The sequence below is a fragment of the Hippocampus zosterae genome, chromosome 15 (assembly GCF_025434085.1).
Source record: "Hippocampus zosterae strain Florida chromosome 15, ASM2543408v3, whole genome shotgun sequence".
Lineage (NCBI taxonomy): Eukaryota > Metazoa > Chordata > Actinopteri > Syngnathiformes > Syngnathidae > Hippocampus > Hippocampus zosterae.
In genome coordinates, this window is record NC_067465.1 from 16,630,413 (window position 1) to 16,652,914 (window position 22,502).

Consider the following 22,502-nt stretch of genomic DNA (forward strand, 5'->3'; position numbering starts at 1 on the left):
TATTATTATTATTATTCAGAGCGGCCCGGTGGTCCAGTGGTTAGTGCGATTCCAGCTCCGGCCTCCCTGTGTGGAGTTTGCATGTTCTCCCCATGCCTGCGTGGGTTTTCTCCAGGTACTCTGGTTTCCTCCCACATTCCAAAAATATGCATGGCAGGCTGATTGAACACTCTAAATTGTGCCTAGGTCTGAGTGTGAATGCGAATGGTTGTTCGTGTCTGTGTGCCCTGCGATTGGCTGGCAACCGGTTCAGGGTGTCCCGAGCCTATTTATTGTCTGAAGAGTGCTGGAATAGGCTCCAGCATGCCCTGTGACCGTTGTCAGGATAAAGCGGATCAGAAAATTGATGGATCAAGGCAATGATTTGCAAATCAAGTTCAACGAATATTTAATTGAATACACGACAAAATACAAGATGGATGGATTATTATTCACTATCTGCAACAACTGCTGCTTATTGTGTAATAATTTGACTTTACTTCCACCATACAGTGGACATATCTCATCTTTAAGCTTACAAGTCAAAGCAAAACACTTTCCTGAATGAAAAAAAAAGGAAAAAGTAGGTTCGTATTTCAACGAACAGCTGTTCAGCCTAAAATGATGATTTATCATCATGATCTTTTAGAAAAGGCAGATTATTCAGTTGTAGTTTTAGTATTGGAGCTAATGTGAGATGATAATTAGTTTAAGTGATTTATTAAGCAGTGACTGATGCCACAAATGAATATTTTTGTAGCATCTCATTTGCTAGTATGTATTTACAAGCTATTAATAATTATCGTCTGAAAAGCTAAACACTCATCGACCTTATATTACAGCAAAGTACAACAAATGTGCTTTTATTCAAACAAAGTGTCTGTAATGCAAAGTGAGAAGGATACAGTTACTTAGATACTTTTATTCTTTTCTCTTGAACACCTGGAGACAAACTGCATCTTGACAGGTCAACTCCTGTTTGGAGAAAGGATGTATTGGACATTCTCTCTCTCTCTCTCTCTCTCTCACTCTCTCTCTCTCTAGAGAGAGAGATAGAATGATAAGCCAACAAATCTTGAACACCATAATTTATAAACCCACCAGGTACATTTTGTCCCCTTCGATCCAGTGCTTCCAGCCACAATTGGCTTTCCTCCCTTTCTGGATGCAAACAAGCTTGTCATCTTCCCAGGTCACCAAACTGCAGTCAACATGATGCGAATTGCATTATTTCCTTGATTACAACCATGTTGTCTGCTCAGCTGCCCCGCTATTTAGGCTGGCTTCCACTCCAGTGTATACCCTGCCTCTTGTTAGGGAGGGGCCAGCCAGGCAGCCTCCTCAGCCAGGGTGCTCTGCAACTCACACCTGAGACTCATCAGCTCATCACCCACCTGTTGCCTATCTTGTCGTTTGGACTGGTACAAATTGACTCACAGACCATTCCCCAGTGCAAGTTCGTGCCGTCACACCAGTGGACTCTGTTGCCGTTTCCTGCAGCTTCTTGTTCCTTGTGCGGACATTTCCTTGTGGACTCCTCGTGCTTCTCCCTGAGTGATTTTGTGAAGACTCTTAAATAAACTATGCCAAGTGTTGGCTTCCACGATACCTGCCTGTTGTCGTGCTATTGGGGTCACATCCAAACCTTAACACCTCTCACTGGGATCATTGACCCACATGAGGATAAACATTAGTGATGGGTCCATGAGGCCTCATGAGGCGTGTCGACACACTGACACACTGTGTTGATACTGTGCTGATACTGTGTCACTGACCACTGCCACCTGCTGGACCTTCAAGATCCCTGCAGCCAACCCACTTAACAGACTGAACTGACTGATAAATTGTTTTGTATATTGAACATATAAAATATACAATTCGGTAATAAATTGGCAAAAGGTGAAGGTAAGATATAAAAAAAGGAAAAGAAAATAGTCATCATCACAAATATGTGTTCAAAGGAGTAGAAAGAAGCAAAAAACCTACCCCGAGTCCTACCCCTTCTTATATATGAATTTTTCTAAATAGGAAAGAAAGTCTAAATATCAACAAATGCTTTTACCCTTATGTATGCTGTACTAATACATTAGGTTTGTATATACAGTACATACTCTTTAGAGCACATGTATATGTCGATTTTCTCATATTCATAATGGATGCTACATTTCATTAATATATTAAATAATCTCATCAATGTATTTCTGATGTATTGCTATATTTCATGAGTGTATCGAATTTATCAGCTTAATTCTGATTTGTGTAGTTGTCTTGTACTACTCTCAAATTCATTTTTAATCTCAGCAAGAGAGTTCCTCATTTTACTGGTCCGTTTCAGAATCATTCCACAGATTTACACCTATTACAGATACACTCCTTTGTGTGATGTTCGTTCGTGTTTTGGATTTTTTTGTATAGATTAGTACCCCCTAAATTATGACAACTTTCTCGAATTTTAAAAAGCTTCTGGATCTTTTGGCAAAGATTGTGTGCTTCGTACATTAATTGGGCGATTTTGAAGTCAATCAGGTCATGAGATTTCATTGTTTAATTTGATAAACAGTGGATTTGTGGGTTCCGTCCATTTGGAGCCAGTGATTGTTCCGATTGCTTTGTATTGTAGTTTTAAAACAGTGTTTTACTGGCATTTCCCCATATTCCCACACAATAGGTCAAATATGGAAGTAATAAAAGTATAAGGTGTACAAGGATCTCTTTTTCAGCACATCCTTAGTTTTTGGGAGGATCCCTATGGTTTGGGATATTTTTCTTTTATTATCTATTATGTAGCTGCCAGCACGGTTTTGCATCTACAACTGTTCCAAAACATTTTCATAAGGTCATTCATCGATTTGATGATGAAGTGTATACAATATCATTCACATCCATGCATTCATTTTGCAACATTCAATGTGTTCAAATAATGTGAAGATCATTTGAATGAGGATGCTTGTGGGCTTTTATTTCACACATTTTTATTGAGAAAAATAAGATGCTCCAATGTTTTAAACTTCAGCCTGTTGCGTCTTTTACAAGCGATTTCTCCTGCTGTGGAGAACACACGCTCACAAGGGACGGATGAGGCTGGCGTACAAAGGAACTCCTTTGCGAGGTGGGAGAGGTTTGGGAAAGAAGTGTGTTGGTCCTTCCAGTACAGCTGCTTCCTGGAACCTTGATTGTCAAACATGGAGTGGAGAGTCAACCAATAATAATTACTGATTGTCAATTAAATCATCAACATAGCAACCGTGAAAAGATGAGTGAACGTTTGTATACCTGGCGTAATACTGGGTGTATCGCGAACTTCATTCTCATGCTTGGCCCGATAATGCCTCAGCATGGTGGAGGTGCTTCTGTTGGTGTATGACAATTCGACCCGGGAAATTCGACATTTCACCTGTAATGAAATGTGAATAAGAAGTAACTAAGAGTTACCTTGAAATGTATTCGGATTAGAATGGTACAACACATGTCAATAATCCGAGAGGCTCTCGGCGACAGAAGGCGATTTGAATAAATAAATAATACCTTATTCTCCGGGACATAAAAATGGTCCCACACGGCGGATGATTTGCGTCTCTGCTCCATAATCGGCAAGGAAGGCAAGGCACGAACACGAAGTCTGCACTGACACGAACTTCGACAAGCGAGCGTGAGTGAGGTCTGGCTTGTTTCGGCAAGTGGCATTGTGTGGCCAAACCCACTTCCTTATAAACACTGTGCGGCGGGCTTTTGCTGCGTCAACGCCCTCTGCACTGAGTCGACGCCCCCTGGACTAAGTGGCGCAGCCTGTACTGTGCCAAGCAGCCGATGCGGTCTAAACTGCACCGGTGCAGTTCACGTGTCAATTAGCAGCCTGGACTGTGTCAACGCAGCCGATGTGTCAATTAGCAGCCTGGACTGTGTCAACACAGTCGATGTGTCAATTAGCAGCCTGGACTGTGTCAACGCAGCCGGTGTGTCAATTAGAAGCCTGGACTGTGTCAATGCAGTTCACGTGTCAATCACGTGACGTAATGAAGCAGGCACATGCATCGACACGTGGTTTGCTCTGTGAGCCCGGCGCATGTGTCAATGCATCGGTGTCGCTGGACCCATCACTAATAAACATGTAACAGAGACTGTTACACCCGCGCTGCAAGAAAGAGAGATGCCGACGCTCGTTCCTACCGACTGCTGTCAGGCTGCTGAATAAAAATAACAACAATAATAATAATACTAATTCAATGATGTGAAAGACAATTGTAAATAGCACTGTGATTTATCCATTTTGTGTTTATATTGCACTTAATTGAATGGTGTTTGTTGGTTTTTTTTTTCTTCTTTCTTCTTTCTACCTACATTCTTGCTGCTGGAGGCTGTAAATTTCCCCAGTGTGGGACAAATAAAGGATATTTTATAAGCCATGTTGGAAATAAAAGATAAACAGAACTCTTCTTTGACCACTTTGAATGTGTATTACAACCACCTAAATGACTGGAATGGATTGTTTTGGATCAATGGCTGTTTGGAACTGGGTATGTGGTGACCTGCAAAGGACATACACTCACCAGGGACCTGCAGCATTCAGGGAAGGGAGGAAGTTGTCATGTTTCTTGGTTCAAAGGGATGATAGACTTTTTTTTTTTGACCAAAGGCCGAATGACTCCTTGTTTCAACTTTTTGGGTACCATGCTCGAAGAGAGGCAGCTTTTGATAAAAGTTAGACCAGAGGGTCCTACAGCAGAGAAAACTTTGTTTCGGCAGGATAAGCATCCCCTCCGTGAGTCGTCACCTTACCGTGGTGGAGGGGTTTGTGTGTCCCAATGATCCTAGAAGCTAAGTTGTCTGGGGCTTTATGCCCCTGGCAGGGTCACCCATGGCAAACAGGTTCTAGGTGAGGGGCCAGACAAAGCACGGCTCAAAGACCACTATGATGAATGAAATAAATGGATCTAGGTTTCCCTTGCCCGGACGTGGGTCACCGGGGCCTCCCTCTGGAGCGAGGCCTGGAGGTGGGGCTCGTTGGCAAGCGCCTGGTGGCCGGGCCTACACCCATGGGGCCCGGCCGGGCACTGCCCGAAGAGGCAACGTGGATCCCCCTTCCCATGGGCTCACCACCCATGAGGGGGGCCAAAGGGGTCGGGTGCTATGTGAGCTGGGCGGCAGCCAAAGGCGGGGACCCTGGCGGTCCGATCCTCGGCTGCAGAAGCTAGCTCTTGGGACATGGAATGTCACCTCTCTGGCAGGGAAAGGAGCCCAAGCTGGTGTGTGAGGCAGAGAATTTCCGACTGGATATAGTCGGACTTGCCTCCACACACAGCCTGGGTTCTGGTACCAGTTCTCTCGAGAGGGGTTGGACTCTCTTCCACTCTGGAGTTGCTCACGGTGAGAGGCGCAGAGCAGGTGTGGGCATACTCATTGCCCCCCGGCTCAGTGCCTGTACATTGGGGTTCACACCGGTAGACGAGAGGGTTGCCTCCCTCCGCCTTCGGGTGGGTGGACGGGTCCTGACTGTTGTTTGTGCATAGGCATCAAACAGCAGCTCAGCATACCCACCCTTTTTGGAGTCCTTGGAGGGTGTGCTGGAGAGTACTCCTGCTGGAGACTCCCTTGTTCTGCTGGGGGACTTCAATGCTCACGTGGGCAATGACAGTGAGACCTGGAGGGGCGTGATTGGGAGGAACGGCCCCCCCGGTCAGAACCCGAGTGGTGTTTTGTTATTGGACTTCTGTGCTCGTCACGGATTGTCCATAACGAACACCTTGTTCAAGCATAAGGGTGTCCATATGTGCACTCGGCACCAGGACACCCTAGGCCGCAATTCGGTGATCGACTTTGTAGTTGTATCATCGGATTTGCGGCCGCATGTTCTGGACACTCGGGTGAAGAGAGGGGCGGAGCTGTCAACTGATCACCACCTGGTGGTGAGTAGGTTCCGATGGTGGGGGAAGATGCCGGTCCTTCCTGGCAGACCCAAACGTATAGTGAGGGTTTGTTGGGAGCGTCTGGCGGAATCCCCTGTCAGAAGGAGTTTCAACTCCCACCCCCGACAGAGCTTTTCCCATGTTCCGGGGGAGGCGGGGGACATTGAGCCCGAGTGGACCATGTTCCGTGCCTCTATTCTTGAGGCGGCCAATCTGAGTTGTGGCCGTAAGGTGGTTGGTGCCTGTCGTGGCGGCAAACCCCGTACTCGCTGGTGGACACCAGCAGTAAGGGATGCCGTCAAGCTGAAGAAGGAGTCCTATCGAGCCTTTATGGCCTGTGGGACCCCAGAGGCAGCTGACGGGTATCGACTGGCCAAGCGGACCGCGGCTTCGGTGGACGCCGAGGCAAAAACCCGAGCGTGGGAAGAGTTCGGAGAGGCCATGGAAGCCGACTTCCGGACGGCTTCGAGGAAATTCCGGTCCACCATCCGACGTCTCAGGAGGGGGAAGCAGTGCACCACTAACACTGTGTACAGTGGGGATGGGGCGCTGCTGACTTCGACTCGGGACGTTGTGAACTGGTGGGCAGAGTACTTCGAAGACCTCCTCAACTCCACCAACACGCCTTCCTTGGAGGAAGCAGAGCCTAGGGACTCTGAGGTGAGCTCTCCTATCTCTGTGGTTGAAGTCACCGATGTGGTTAAAAAGCTCCTCGGTGGCAGGGCCCCAGGGGTGGATGAGTTGTGGGGCTGTCCTGGTTGACACGCCTCTGCAACATCGCGTGGTCAACAGGGAGAGTGCCTCTGGATTGGCAGACCGGGGTGGTAGTCCCTCTTTTTAAAAAGGGGGACCGGAGGGTGTGTACCAACTACAGAGGGATCACACTCCTTAGCCTCCCTGGTAAGGCCTATATTCAGGGGTGCTGGAGAGGAGGGTCCGTCAGGAAGTCGAGCCTCAGATTGAGGAGGGGCAGTGTGGTTTTCGTCCCGGCTGTGGAACAGTGGACCAGCTCTACACCCTTAGCAGGATCCTTGAGGGTATGTGGGAATTCGCCCAACCAGTCTACATGTGTTTTGTGGACTTGGAGAGGGCGTTTGACCGTGTCCCTCGGGGAGTTCTGTGGAGGGTGCCTCGTGAGTATGGGGTACCGAACTCCCTGATACGGGCTGTTCGGTGCTTCGTGAGTATGGGGTACCGAACCCCCTGATACGGGCTGTTCGGTCACTATACCACCGATGTCAGAGTTTGGTTCGCATTGCCGGCAGTAAGTCGGAATCGTTTCCAGTGGGGGTAGGACTCCGCCAAGGCTGCCCTTTGTCGCCGATTCTGTTCATAACCTTTATGGACAGAATTTCTAGGCGCAGCCGAAGCGTTGAGGGGGTCCGTTTTGGGGGCCTCAGTATTGCATCCCTGCTTTTTGCAGATGATGTGGTGCTGTTGGCTCCTTCAAACGGGGCTCTCCAACTCTCACTGGAGCGTTTCGCAGCCGAGTGTGAAGCGGTTGGGATGAAAATCAGCACCTCCAAATCTGAAACCATGGTCCTCAGTCGGAAAAGGGTGGAGTGCCCCCTCCGGGTCGGGGAGGAGATCTTACCCCAAGTGGAGGAGTTCAACTATCTTGGGGTCTTGTTCACGAGTGGGGGTAGGAGGGAGCGGGAGATCGACAGGCGGATCGGTGCAGCGTCTGCTGTGATGCGGACGTTGTATCGGTCTGTCGTGATGAAGAAGGAGCTGAGCCAAAGGGCGAAGCTCTCAATTTACCGGTCGATCTACGTCCCAACCCTCACCTATGGTCACGAGCTATGGGTCGTGACCGAAAGAACGAGATCCCGGATACAAGCGGCTGAAATAAGTTTTCTCCGCAGGGTGTCTGGGCTCTCCCTTAGAGATAAGGTGAGAAGCTCAGTCATCCGGGAGGGGCTCAGAGTCGAGCCGCTTCTCCTCCACATCGAGAGGAGCCAGATGAGGTGGCTTGGGCATCTGATTCGGATGCCTCCTGAGCGCCTCCCCGGTGAGGTGTTCCGGTCATGTCCCACCGGGAGGATACCCCGAGGAAGACCCAGGACACGCTGGAGAGACTATGTCACCCAGCTTGCTGTCACGGTTATGTTTCAGTCTGGCCAGCAGGTGGCATCAGCGGACTTTTGGTGCACACCTGCTGCCAATCTATGATTAGTCTCAGTCTGTATTTAAGGAGCCCTCTGACATGCACATATCGCTGGAGTATTGTATTTCGCCTTGCTACTTCCTTGCTCATTGACTGCTATTGCTACAGACCTCGTCGTGTTTCGCTTTTTGAACTCTCGGTGCTCATTATTTTGTAAGTATGGTTCTTTGTTTGTGATTTGGCTCTCGCTTGCGTGTAGTGGTTACATTGTTTTTTTGTTTGCCTTCGCGATTCTTATTTTCCCCCCTTGCCTTTTGTGCAAGCCCTTTTTGTTATTCGTTCTTTGTGCCATCTGGTCCTCGTTTTGACCAGCACTTTATGTCACTACTTTGTCAGTGCGAATTTTTGTAGATTAAACCCTTTTGCTACGGAGACCTTGTTTGGTGTCTGCATTTCGGGGATCCACTTTCTTATTGTTTTTTTGTTGTGCACGAAGCAATTATCCTATCGCTTCGCGCACAATGTGACAGAATACTCCAGCCAACATGGATCCCGCAAACCTCAACATGATTATGACCGCCTTGACCAGCCAAGGACAACTGGTGGGTCAGCAGGAACAAGCGCTCGCGGAACTCCGGGGCACGGTCTCCCTGCTGGCCCATCGACTCGAAATTTTGGGTTCACCGGTGGAGCGGGAACCCGATATCCCACACCCACCGCGTTATGGCGGAGAACTTGGGCTCGGTGAACAATTTCTTCACCAATGCTCGTTGGTATTCGACCAACAACCTTACAGCTATGCCAAGGATAAAACCAAGGTGGCGTTCATAATGAGTCTATTGACTGGTCAGGCGGCGTCATGGGCGTTGGAAGTGAGCAATGCTAAACCCGGCCTTCGGTCTTCCTTCCCTGATTTTGTGGCAGAGTTTCGACGGGTCTTCCACCATCCAGTGATGGGAAGAGAGGCCGAAGGTCGGTTACTAGAGTATCGGCAAGGAAAGCAATCAGTGGCCGAATTCTCTATTTCGTTTCGCATTTTGGCAGCCCGTAGCGGTTACGGGGACCGCGCGCTGTGTGGTTTGTTTCGCCGCGGGTTAAGTGTTGCTTTAAAGGATGAACTGGCTACCCGCGATGATAGCACCAACCTGGAGGAGCTCATCAGTCTGGCCCTCGTCATGGACAACCGCTTGCGGGAGCATGAGAGGCAACGCATGCACGAACAAGGAACTACCCGTTTTCAACCCCGACGTGCGGGTAGTCGGCCGGCTGAACACGAGTCCAAGCAACCATCCGGACCCGAGCGTCATTCGAGTTCCAGCCCAGCCGACGCAGAGGAGGAGCCCCTGCAGCTGGTAGGAGGACATGTGGGTCTCGAGGAGTCCAGGGCAGGACGTCCCAAGAGACTCGAGTTGGACGGTACTCTTTATGGTCTATCACTGACTCTTCCGGTTCGGGCATTGGTGGATTCGGGGGCGGTCGACTGTTTCATGGACACAGAAATAGCAAACAAACTGGGTTGTCCGGTAGAGGAGTTAAATGAGGTCAAGAGGGTTCACGATCTTGATGGGCGACTCCTGGCGGAAGTTAAACAGATCACAGGGCCTATAATGTTGAGGTTATCGGGCAATCATGTCGAACATCGGAGTTTTTTTCTGATGCGGTCCCGATCTGTACCATTAATCCTGGGGTTACCCTGGCTAAGAACCCATAATCCAGTCATCTCATGGGAACGCCCCGCAATTGAGAATTGGAGTCCGTTTTGCTATGCTCACTGTTTGCAGTCTGCGGCGGGGGGTAGAGGGCTTCCTCGTAACGACCCGCCGGAATCGATTTGTTTAGATTAAGTCCCGAGCATCTATCATGATTTGCGACAAGTGTTTAGTAAGGACCGTGCTCAGTCTTTGCCGCCTCACCGGCCGTACGATTGTGCATTCGACTTACTCGCTAATACCCCCCTTCCAGGTTCTCGTTTGTATCAAGTTTCCCACAAGGAACAAGAAGCATTGAGGGAGTACATTGACGCCTCCCTCGCCGCTGGCCTTATTAGACCATCTAGATCTCCTTTGGGGGCTGGATTCTTTTTCATTGAAAAGAAAGACAAGTCATTACGTCCGTGTGTAGACTATCGGGGACTTAATGAAATCACCATAAAGAATAAATATCCACTTCCGCTATTAGATTCCGCGTTTGCCCCTCTCCAATCTGCAACCATCTTCACAAAACTTGATCTACGTAGTGCCTACCATTTAGTCCGCATACGAGAGGGAAATGGGAATGGAAAACTGCATTCAAGACCCCACTGGGACATTTTGAGTATTTGGTCATGCCTTTCGGGTTGACCAACGCACCCGCAGTCTTTCAGAGTCTTATTAATGACATTTTGAGAGATTTACTGAACGTGTTTTGCTTTGTTTATCTGGATGACATATTGATTTTTTCTCGTACGCTTAAAGAGCACCAACACCACGTCCGGCTAGTCTTGCAGCGTCTCTTGGAGAATCGACTCTTCGTTAAAGCAGAGAAATGCGAGTTTCATGTGGAGTCAGTTTCGTTTCTTGGTTTTGTCATAGAGAAGGGTCAGCTGAGAGCGGATTCCGGCAAGACTAAGGCGGTGGTAGAGTGGCCTACACCCACCACGAGGAAACAGCTACAACGTTTCTTGGGTTTCGCCAATTTTTACCGACGATTCATCAGGAACTATAGCCAGAGAGCCCTTCCGTTAACCCGGTTGACATCAGTCAAGGTCCCCTTTAGGTGGGACTCGGATGCCGACAATGCGTTTAGCGAATTAAAGAAGGCTTTCACTAATCCCCCTGTTTTGCAACATCCTAACCCCGAAGTTCCTTTTGTGGTAGAGGTGGACGCTTCCGAGACTGGAGTGGGGGCGGTATTGTCGCAGCGTTCCCCAGTCGACCAGAGACTCCACCCTTGCGCCTTCTTCTCTCGTCGTCTCAGTCCCGCGGAGACCAACTATGATGTGGGAAATCGTGAATTACTGACCGTCGTTTCAGCTCTACTAGAGTGGAGGCACTGGCTCGAGGGGACTAAGGAACCCTTCACTGTGTACACCGACCACAAGAACCTCGCATACATTCGCTCTGCCAAGAGACTGAACTCACGTCAAGCCCGGTGGGCCCTACTACTTACGCGCTACAACTTTACACTCACCTATTGTCCAGGGTCCAAGAACATAAGACCAGATGCCCTGTCGCGTATCCATGACCCTGCTGAGAGGAGCAGCGAACCAGGGAGCATTCTACCGGACCACTGCATCCTGGGGGCGCTGAGGTGTGAGATTGAGCGTAAGGTCCAAGAGGCCCAAGACGGAACCCAAGCCCCGGCTGGCTGTCCTGCTGGTAAACTCTTTGTACCCCCACCTCTGCGTTCAGAGGTGTTGCAGTGGGGGCACTCGTCAAAGGTGGCTTGCCATCCTGGGATGAATCGGACCCGACATCTTGTCTCCCAGCGGTTTTGGTGGCCGGAGCTGCGGAAGGACGTTCTGGATTTCGTCAAGGCCTGCTCCACCTGTGCCTGTAGTAAGGCCTCTCACCAGCCTCCGGCAGGGTTGCTTCAACCCCTTCCCGTTCCACCTCGACCCTGGTCTCACATCTCCATGGACTTTGTCACCGGCCTCCCTCCTTCCCGGGGAAAGTCCGTTATTCTTACCATTGTGGACCGCTTCTCTAAAATTGCTCATTTTGTTCCCTTGTCAAAGTTACCGTCTGCCTTGGAGACCGCTGACCTCCTCGTTCGCCATGTCTTCCGGCTCCATGGGATTCCCGTGGACATTGTGTCGGACCGGGGACCCCAATTTGTCTCCAGGGTGTGGAAGCGGTTCTGTCTAGCCCTGGGAGCCACGGCAAGTCTCTCGTCAGGCTACCACCCGCAGTCCAACGGACAGACTGAGCGCATGAACCAGGACCTGGAGGCGGCTCTGCGTTGCGTGTGTCTCCATCGTCCCTCATCATGGTCTGTTCACCTGCCCTGGGTGGAATATGCCCATAACACTCTCGTCTCGTCAGCCACAGGTCGGTCTCCTTTCATGTCTGCCTATGGCTATCAGCTGCCGCTTTTTCCATCACAAGAAGGGCAGGTGGAAGTCCCGTCTGTGCAGCGTCATCTGAGACGGGCTCATCGTATGTGGAAAGAGACCAGGGCCGCGTTGTCTCGCACCGCCTCCAGGAACCGGATGATCGCAGATCGTCGTCGTCGCCCGGCGCCGGCCTATCAGGTGGGCCAGGAAGTGTGGCTGTCGACGAGGGATCTGCGTCTGGCCGGCACTTCGAGCAAGTTGGGGCCCCGCTTCACGGGACCGTTCGTGGTGGACTCGATCATCAGCCCCGTCTCCGTCAAGCTCCGGTTGACGCCCACCATGAAGGTCCACCCAGTCTTCCACGTCTCCCTGCTTAAGCCGGTGGCCACCAGTCCCTTGGCTCCGCCTCCCACCTCGCCTCCTCCTCCACGGATTATCGATGGTGACCCGGTGTACACGGTGCGGGAAATTTTGGACTCTCGGCGCAGGGGTAAGGGGTTCCAGTACCTGGTCGACTGGGAGGGCTACGGCCCGGAGGATCGGCAATGGGTCCCCCGCTCCTGGATCTTGGACCCGTCCCTTCTCCGCGCTTTCCACGCTGCGCACCCATCGAAGCCGGGTAGTCCGCCAGGAGGCGTCCGTTGAAGGGGGGGTACTGTCACGGTTATGTTTCAGTCTGGCCAGCAGGTGGCATCAGCGGACTTTTGGTGCACACCTGCTGCCAATCTATGATTAGTCTCAGTCTGCATTTAAGGAGCCCTCTGACATGCTACTTCCTTGCTCATTGACTTCTATTGCTACAGACCTCGTCGTGTTTCGCTTTTTGAACTCTCGGTGCTCATTATTTTGTAAGTATGGTTCTTTGTTTGTGATTTGGCTCTCGCTTGCGTGTAGTGGTTACATTGTTTTTTGTTTGCCTTCGCGATTCTTATTTTCCCCCCTTGCCTTTTGTGCAAGCGCTTTTTGTTATTCGTTCTTTGTGCCCTCTGGTCCTCGTTTTGACAAGCACTTTATGTTACTACTTTGTCGGTGCGAATTTTTGTAGATTAAACCCTTTTGCTACGGAGACCTTGTTTGGTGTCTGCATTTCGGGGATCCACTTCCTTATTTTTTTTTTTGTTGTGCACGAAGCAATTATCCTATCGCTTCGCGCGCAACGTGACACTTGCCTGGGAACGACTCGGGATCCCCCGGGGAGAGCTGGAAGAAGTAGCTAGGGAGAGGGAAGTCTGGGCTTCCCTGCTAAAGCTGTTGGCCCCGTGACCCGGCCCCGGATAAGCGGTAGATGATGAATGGATGGATGGATGGATGGATGGATAAGCATCATTAGGAGAACTTGGGGGCTTCAAGTGACCCACAGTCCCATTTTGAGGACTGGATCACAGGCTCAAATTGATGAAAATGAGCAGGCAAGGTGACAGGGATTGAAGGCTTGCATGAGAAAGCTGGCATACGTGTGATTGTAGAAGAGCCCTTTAGAATAGAGTTGAGGAAGTTTTCACAAAGAGCTGGGCGTGTCACTATACACCATACTGTCGATAGATAACCATTGATATATTATGTCCAACACAGCGGCCTCCAGGGTAATTTTCGGTTCTCATCTCATCTTCACATTTGAGATGACCACTCACCTTGACGTTTCTGTTGTCGAGTCCCTTAGTGTATTCATTGAACTTGACTCCCACAAGTCCCTGCTGACGGACAGCACCCGAGGGGTGAGATGAGGATTTTTTTTTATATAAAAATTCCTCATCTCACCCCTCAGGTGGTGTCCGTCCCTCATTCAGCTCGGGTCCTCTACCAGAGGCCAGGAAGCTTGAGGGTTCTGCGCAGTATCCTTGCTGTTCCCAGCACTGCACATTTCTGGACTGAGATGTCCGATGTTGTTCCCGGGATCTGTTGCAACCACTCATCTAGTTTGGGGGTCACTGCCCCGAGTGCTCCGACCACCACAGGCACGACTGTCACCTTTACCTTCCAGGCTCTCTCCAGCTCCTCTCTGAGCCCTTGGTATTTCTCGAGTTTCTCGTGTTCCTTCTTTCTGATGTTTCCATCATTTGGGACCGCTACATCCACTACAACGGCTTTCCTCTGCCCTTTATCTATGATCACGATATCTGGTTGGCTCGCCATTACCATCTTGTCAGTCTGGATCTAGAAGTCCCACAGGATCTTCGCTCTGTCATTCTCCACCATCTTCGGAGGTGTTTCCCATTTTGCCCTTGGGGTTTCCAGTCCATACTCCGCACAGATGTTTCGGTAGATTATGCCAGCCACCTGGTTATGGTGTTCCGTGTAGGCTTTCCCTGTCAGCATCCTACAACCTGCAGTTATGTGTTGGATTGTCTCAGGTGCCTCTTTGCACAACCTACACCTTGGGTCTTGTCTGGTGTGGTATATCTGGGCCTCAATGGCTCTGGTGCTCAGGGCCTGCTCCTGAGCAGCCAGGATGAGTGCCTCTGTGCTGTCCTTCAGGCCAGCCCTCTCTAGCCACTGATAGGTCTGTATGATACAGGTATACGATGTATGCCACTGACACGATTGTTACTTGTTTGGAACGATTTTGTGTGGAAGGTTACAGTGTTCCGTGTCCATACAAATAGAGCGGTGGAGCTTCTCTGTGTTCGTCTGACAGTGACGGTGAAGTTCAGCGGTGCAGTGGTAGCGACCTAGCGAAAATAAAATGTCTCCAGTGTTGTCATCAAACCAAGGGTCGTCATCTGAAATGATGTTTACACAAAACCGTAGAGAGACCTCCGCGCAAGAAGGACCAACAGAATCAACATAGCCTGACTGCTGTGTTGAAAGCAAACTTGAGAAAAACGAAGTATGCAACCATGGCTGAAATCCACTATAGGCTGAGTACCAGTTTACCTTAGATGTGCACTTTATAATGTTATATTGCTCTGTTAAAGAGCTGTTAAAGCAGCAGTTGTGTGACAAAATATTTTTTTCACTGTTGTTGATGGACAGTAATATTGTGTGAGAGATTATGTGTGAATAACTGCTCCAAGTGAAAAACGTTCATGTAAAATTGAATATCGAAATTGTTATTTCAGTAAATATTTGTATTTTGTACATAGAAAATTGATTCATGATTCCATGTTGATGAGAGCATTAAAATGGGGAAAAATAGGACAAAAAAATATAAAAGGAAATTCAGAAATGATAAAAAATGCGTGAGTAATCACGATAAATTTTTAGTGAATTTGAGTTAATTATGACTGTTGCATTTTTAATTAGATAAAAATACTACTTATACTACTACTATTCTTCAAAATGTCCTGTCTCAAAATATTTCAACAGAATTTATCCTTTAAAGAAAACCACTCAAGAAAGGGGAGATGACAAGGCAGTGTTGGATTACATTTTCATGATTTATTTATTTTCCTATCAGTGACACCAAAGAATTGTGAGGAATATAATTTATATACATGATATTCTTACTAAACACACTTGCATCCCTCAACTACACTCAACTTGGTTGCATCCATATCCATCAGTGCGGTCCACCCGTCTGATCAGCTACTCTAAACATCATCTATGCTTTTATGCATACAGAGCGGTTGGGGATGCATGCTAGGTTGCTTTTCCCAGCGGTCTTTGACAGAGCAAGGTAATCGTGGATGATATATTGGCGACTTACTATCCTGGCGGAAAATGTTATTGTGGATGAGAGCATGAGAATGGACTAAATGGGATGTTGGATGCTATGTCAGCTGGTGGGGGGGTATCATCTCATTGGGCCTCTGAGCCCCTTTAGGACTTCTTGAAGACCTGCTTGGAGACAACTCCTCCAGCTCTCAGCTCCTAGAAAGAAATTAAACACAAGTTGAAGAGAGAGCAACATTCAGCAAGATTGCCATATAAAGATTGCACTTATGCTGCAATCACACTCATAGTATTGGGTCAAAGGATTAAAAAGGTCTGAATAACCACTGTAAAGTGTCACCAAAAATTAGAAAGTGTTTGTGTGGTGTCTCTTTGACGTAAAAGTGTATGTTGACCGAAACAAATGTATCTAAAGTAAAGCTATGCGGTTGTTGGAAAAACACACGTTTTAATTCTCTTTGTTTTGTGTTTAGTTTGGCAATCAACTTCAATCGGGAGTGTCAAAAAACATCCATCCTTTTGTATTGTTTTGTTTTGTATCCCAAGCTAAAGCAACATGCCGTCCGAACGACAGCTCATATCTCGAAAATCTCGTACATTGAGTCACTCGTATCTCAAGACACGGCTGCATTTAGAGTCTTCAATGAACCTAACTCGTGTCTTTGAAATGTGGGAGGAAGAGGAGGAAAATTTCATTTGCCATTAAACTGGTGGCCCAATGTGATTCTCTTAATGCACTCCCCCAAATCCATTCCATGCAAAGCTGGACCATTTTCTTGTGTTTTGCAACACTGTTTCCTCCCACGAGAAATCACTGCTGCTTGAAAATCTAAAGCTCCATCAGTTTCTCCTCTGATGCCCTGATGGCTGCTACCTGAAAGCATAACTTTCAGCCGTCACTGAAATTAAATAATGCAGCCGTTTCTTTTTGGCTTCAGCTTTAACACAGAAGGAATCCTCATTTTGCTGACCTTGTGAGATTGGTCATGACTTCACAGACTTCTTTTCACATGGGAATGTTTTTATTAGTGACTATAAATCATGAGATAAGATTTGAAAGAGGACTCAGTAAAGTGTTTGTAACAAATTACAACTGCAAAATCAAGAAAAGAACATGTTATTGTGTGGCAGCACAGTGAAAGAGTGGTTAGCATGTGTGTCGCTCTAATTTGAGGTTCTGTGATTGCAGTTCCAGATTTCTTCAGAATTTTCTCGGACTGTGTATAATGTATGAAGTTCTAAGCCAAACTATCGAATCCAACCAGAACTCGTTGGCTGTCAACAAGAATAGAGTGGGGATTTTGAGTTCGAGTCCGAGCTCTAATATAAATACCGGTACTTATAAGTCAGACCTGAGTATGTCACAGGACCAGCCAAACTATGAGTAAAATGTGGCTTAAAGTCAGCAAAATACAGTTGGCCATGTATCAGTTTTACAATAACGGAGGGTGACAAATAGCTTGAAGCAAGCATGTTTGTCTTAGTTGGAGAACTGTTCATTCCCCAATTCATGTTCTTGATAAAATAGTTGTGTTTATTAAGAGGTTTATGCGTGTTTGTTTCAAGAATTTGTTTCAAGTGTGTGGGAGGAATAAAATCCAAAAATTTAAAATTACAATTGTCTCATCTCTCTCTGTAAGGCGGATTTTTACCAATTTTGATTGGCATCTCATCGTCAGTTAACGTGCCGTCGGATTGATAAAGTAACTCTTGGAAATGAAGACTCTCTTTAGCACACCACAAGTGAAGTTGGCTTGGAATTGCAGGACAAAATAAATATGCGGCGTGCATATGTGCCGAGAGGCATTTCCTGACGTGGATTGAAGCATCCAAAACGTGCGATTAATATTCATGGTGGGTGCTGATGATGTGTCCTTACCAGATGAAGCTCGTCTCCGTCCACCCAGTGGGTCCAACCTCTTCCTTCAATCTCCCCTTTCTGTACACACACCAGTTTATCTCCTTCCCAGGTGATGGTGGTCTGAGTGTACAGGTATGTATTCCGTTAGTATATCTGGACAGTCATCAACCCCGACAGAAAAATCAATCATCAATAGTACCTGTCGTTAACACAAACACGTAAAGATGTCAACATGACGATAATATCAGATGCATGTGACCCTGGCCCTCAGCCTTTAAATAAGATTAGAGTTTACCCGTAATCAGGATACCAAACCACAGTTTCTCTCTCAAGGTATAAAGGATGACTTTCAGCAGCGGCGTTTCTGGCTGTTGTTGAGAAATGGCTTTTGCTTTGCACAGTACACTTTGAACTTGCGCATTTCGATGTAGCGCCAACAGTATCGAACGCCATTGGTTTTCCAAAGTGTTCCTGAGCACACGTGCTGATATCCGTGACACATTTTTGATGAAGTTCCGCCTGAGGGATTCAATGTTGCTTTTTCAGCCTTGCTGCTCACATGCAGTGGATTCTCCAGATTCTCTTGCCTTTTTGATGATATTATGGACCATAGACTGTCAGTCCCTCCATTCCTTGCAATTGTACGTTGAGGAACATTGTCCAGCAACTGTTTCTCATGCAGTTCTTCACAAAGAGGTGAACCGTACCACATTTTTGCTTGTGAATGACTGAGCAATTTAGAGAAGCTCCTTTTCTACCCGATCATGGCACCCACCTGTTCACCTGTTCCAAACAGGTGTTTGATGAGCATTCCTCAACTTGCTCAGTCTTTTTTGGCCACCAGTTCCACCCAACTTTTTTGGAACATGTTGCAGCCATCAAATTCTAAGTTCATGATTATTTGACAAAATCAATAATGTGTATTTGTTTGTATCGTCTGTATTTGTTTATATATTATGTTTAACACAACATCAAGGTCATTGGAATTGGGTTTATGCTATTTGTTCCAGAAAGTGCATTTATTCTTTATTCTTAACAGTCTATTTCTCTTCATTTCATAGTGTTTGTCTTGGCTTCATTGCGTCCAGCATGTCCATGTTGTGCATGTTAGTAGATTTTTCTCTGTTCAGTCAACTGTCAGCCTATTTATGTTGCCATATACATCCAGCCAAACCAGAGCTTTAACAATCAGTAGTGCTGGCTCATATAACTGTAGACGCAAAAAGGGGCTGTTTCTACAGCCAGATGGATTCCAAATTCACAAGCTGGCTCACAAAAACGTCAGCATTTTCCTGTCCTCTAATTGGTTGGTCAGAGCAAGACAAGTTTGACGAGCCAAACAAGTTAGTGTAGGTCTGAACACATTTAAGAACCGGCACCTGTTGTAAGTTTGACTTATTAATTAACTCATTCAGTACCAGCCAATTCTGGACCAAGTCTGAAAAGACGTTTAAAAACGTCTTAGGGAGTGAATGAGTTAATATTTTAGTTTTTGTCCTGCTATTAGATTACAACAATTCTGAACTGCTCCAAATGATGTACGCCGCACAGGCGAATGCTGTTATACAGTGGTTTTGTAAAGTATTGGTGGGCTTTAAAATTACGAGATGACAGAGATGGTATTTAGAGACAAATGAAGTCGGACGAACGCCCCCCTCAAGTTCGAGGTACTGAACGTATGGGTTGCCACTGTTTTTTACCGTATGTAAATATTACAACCTCTCATATTTTGTGCACCCACTCACAGTCATGCAAGCGCACAACCCAATGAGATCAGAGGGTAAAGCTCAGGGAGGTGTTTCTCATTTAGAGGGGCTAAAAATGAAATGTCTGTTACTCTTTCTCAACATTTCTAATCACCACCTTCACATTGGGTCACATCAGTGCTCACCATACACTTCCTGTCATCCACCCCAGACAGATCCTCCTCAAACTCTTTGCCCACATAGAAATCCATGTTGTAGTTTTTGAAGGTACTGAGGGTTTTGATGATGATGTGATCCCCCTCATGGACGATGTCCTTGTCTGGCTTCAGCAAAGTGGCAATTTTCCGGATGGCAACATTAACATCTACAACAAAGTGCCCAGATGAAAATACATTGTTATTTGTTCTCAGCCAAGACATTCTACACTTTTTACTTCTCCTGGTGAGATTATTTCAAAATGTAGTGAGTGGTTTTATTTTTAATTAGCAGCAAGAAAATAATACAATCTGTCAATCACGGAAAAGCACCAATTAAAAGACCCACAACATGTCAGTTGGAAGGGTAAGGCGATTTCTTCCTGACAAACTCACCAAGAGCCTTAAGGTACTCCTCAAAGTTGTCATTGGAAATCATTTTCCAGTATCCGTTCAGATCCACTGGCATTTTGGCAGCTTCTCCAGGGGTTCCCTTACTCTGGGTGGTCGAGGAGGTAGTCGCGGGAGGCCACTTGTGCTCGAGAGCAAATCCCACCGTCAGAATCTCCCATTTGAAGCAAACTCAACCCCTAATCCGATTACGTGCCAGGTTTTCATTTTTTCACCTCCCATTTCCCAGCTCATGCTAAAATCACGCAAGCCTCGCTTCGATTTATCCTTGGCTGGAACTGCACAGGCCCACATAATATACAATGCACCTGTGTGTGCTTACAACGTCTATGAGGGATTAGGATAAGTGAACTTCCTTCAGGTCCATATATATAACGCCACGTGTTGGCCCCGAGCCCTGATTTATTCTTATAATGATTTACTTTAAGTAAAAACAGAAGATACAGCAACTCGACGCAGAACATGTGTCAACTCTATAAAATTAGCCTGAATGAGGAGTTCCAGAAGCACGATCGCCCGAGCTGAAAAAAAAGACAGACAAAAGGAATGAAACAAAAGAGGCTCGTCAAGGCCTTGGCTTTGTTGAAAAACTCTTTTCATTTACTAATCTCACACCACAGCAAAATTCTTTGAGTAGGAACACACGTTCTTTTCAAAAGAGATGTCAATGAGCCTTCACAAGTCAGAAGGAAATACCTCTAATAGTTTAGCAGCTGTCAGGAAGATCTGGCAGACACAACTAAGCAACTAAACATCCTCTCATCCATTCATTTTCTACAGTGTTTACAATACAATACATGCTGATTTATATAGCGCTTTCACAACAGCTGCAGCTGTAACAAAGTGCTTAACAAAGCAGTTAACATAAAGTAAAATAATTAACATAACTGGTTGCAGGTGAGCTGCAGCCTATCCCAGCACCCTTAACTGGTCGTCAGCCAGTCGCAGAGTATATATGGACAAACATCCATCCATCCATTTTCTGATCCGCTTTATCCTCACAAGGGTTGCAGGGGGTGCTGGAGCCTATGCTTCGGGCAGTAGATGGGGGACAAACAACCATCCGTGCTCACACTGACACCTATTTTGATATAATATCCAATTTAGAGCAAGCATGTCTAGCTCCGGGCCTGTCCTTCCTGTTTTCGAGCTTTCCTGGCTTCAACACACCTGATTCACATGATCAGCTCATCAGCCGGCTCTGAAGCAGCATTGAAACAATCTTGATTATTTGAATCAGGTGTGTTGCTCCTGGGAAAGCTGGAAAACAGGCAGGACAGTAGTCCTCCTGGCCCGGAGTTGAAGACCCCTGATTTAGAGTGTTCAATCAGCCTGCCATGCATGTTTTTGGAAGGTGGGAGGGAGGAGTACCCGGAGAAAACCCAAGCAGGCTCGGGGAGAACATGCAAACTCCACACAGTAAGCAGAGAGCTGGGATTGAACCCACAACCTCTGCACTGTAAGGTAGACGGGCTAACCACTGGCTCTACGGCAGGGATGTCCAAAGTCAGTCCTCAAAGGCCGCTGTCCTGCCTGTTTTCTAGCTCTCCCAGGAGCAACACATCTGATTCAAATCATCAAGATAGTTCTAATGCTGCTTCAGAGCTGGCTGATGAGCTGATCATCTGAATCAGGTACGTTGCAGCCCGGAAAGCTGGAAAACAGGCAGGACAGGCCCAGAGCTAGACATGCCTGCCCTATGGACAAACAATAATTCATGTGTGATCTGTGGTCAGTCGTAGTTTTTATGGGGACAAAACATGCATTTTAAACCTGGAGATGGAAAAAAAATGCGGCCATTACAACACCCAAAAAAGAAAAAGAAGCGCACCAGCCAAATAGTATACCGCAGAGGAGGAAGGGGGGGGGGGGGGGGGGGGTCAGGAGTAGGCAGAGCAACATGGCAAAGGCGAAACAGAACTGCAACAGAAAACTTCATCCACAAAATGAACATGACATGTCCATGAAGTGAAGTGAGCAAAGGCTGGTGAATATCTTTCACGTCCAACATCAATGACATTGATATTATCTCCACCACACTGCATCAGAGTAAATTAAATCCCCGTGACCCTGGGAGAAGAGAAGCACGGATCTGTGATCGACTTCATACTTCAAGGATGTCTTATGATCAGCTTACTCTTGTCAGTCACCCAGATTCTCTGCCGGTAGCCAGGCCTGCATGAAAGCTGCCCCCCACTCCACCGGCAGAATGACTGACCAGGCCAGACACGCTCCGTCCGTACGTATGTAGAGCTGGTGCATCATCGGCTCGTGGAACTCTTGGGACACGTGTTGATGTGTGTCAGTCATCCAGACTTTCAAAGCGCTGCTGTGCTTGTTTGGTGAGCGGCCTCAGAGCCATGCCCTCATTTCTCCTTTCGCTGTCCTCGGTGTATAGGTTGTGCTGCTCAATGTATTCTATTACAGAGTCTGGGATCAGGTATTTGACGCTCAATCCCCGTCGGAGAGCCCGCCGGACCTCTGTTGCGCTGGTGTCGTTCCTTACCCATTCTTTCACCTGTAACACATTTCAGCACAGCTAGTGGGCGAGCCCCGCACGGTTCGGTCCGGCTGCAATGCTAAGGTGGCGTTTGCTTAAAAAAAAAGTATGACCTGACAGTAGAATATATATATTTTTAATAATCCCTCTCTGGTCTAAGCTTATGAATGTAACTGCATTTTCATTATTATTATTT

The 22,502-nt window shown here is 47.3% G+C and overlaps 2 protein-coding genes across 8 annotated transcripts in view; both read right to left on the bottom strand.

Annotated features, from left to right (window-relative positions):
- Positions 1-900: 900 nt before the first annotated feature.
- On the bottom strand, positions 901-20,010 carry LOC127616782 (retinol-binding protein 1-like). Of its 2 annotated transcripts, XM_052088597.1 has the most exons (6): positions 19,792-19,866; positions 19,443-19,565; positions 13,654-13,709; positions 10,011-10,012; positions 1,081-1,180; positions 901-954 (listed from the first exon to the last, which is right to left on the bottom strand). In XM_052088597.1, exons 1-6 carry the CDS (start codon positions 19,862-19,864, stop codon positions 901-903), a joined length of 408 nt encoding a protein of 135 aa, XP_051944557.1. In that variant the 5' UTR covers positions 19,865-19,866. The 2 variants fall into 2 exon arrangements, with proteins under 2 accessions (XP_051944557.1, XP_051944556.1); XM_052088596.1 differs by lacking the exons at positions 901-954; positions 1,081-1,180; positions 10,011-10,012; positions 13,654-13,709 and adding exons at positions 15,381-15,832; positions 17,514-17,615 and having other exon boundaries at positions 19,387-19,565; positions 19,792-20,010.
- Positions 20,011-20,195: 185 nt separating this feature from the next.
- The window catches only part of nmnat3 (nicotinamide nucleotide adenylyltransferase 3), a 266,385-nt gene continuing 264,078 nt past the window's right edge, over positions 20,196-22,502 (bottom strand). For 5 of the 6 annotated variants that reach the window (XM_052088567.1, XM_052088566.1, XM_052088564.1 and 2 more), the window contains exon 6: positions 20,385-22,324. In XM_052088567.1, coding sequence (XP_051944527.1) covers positions 22,109-22,324 — 216 coding nt within the window. In that variant the 3' untranslated portion in view covers positions 20,385-22,108. Of the gene's footprint in view, positions 20,328-20,384; positions 22,325-22,502 lie in introns of those variants that run through there. The other variant, XM_052088568.1, reaches the window with a different exon arrangement.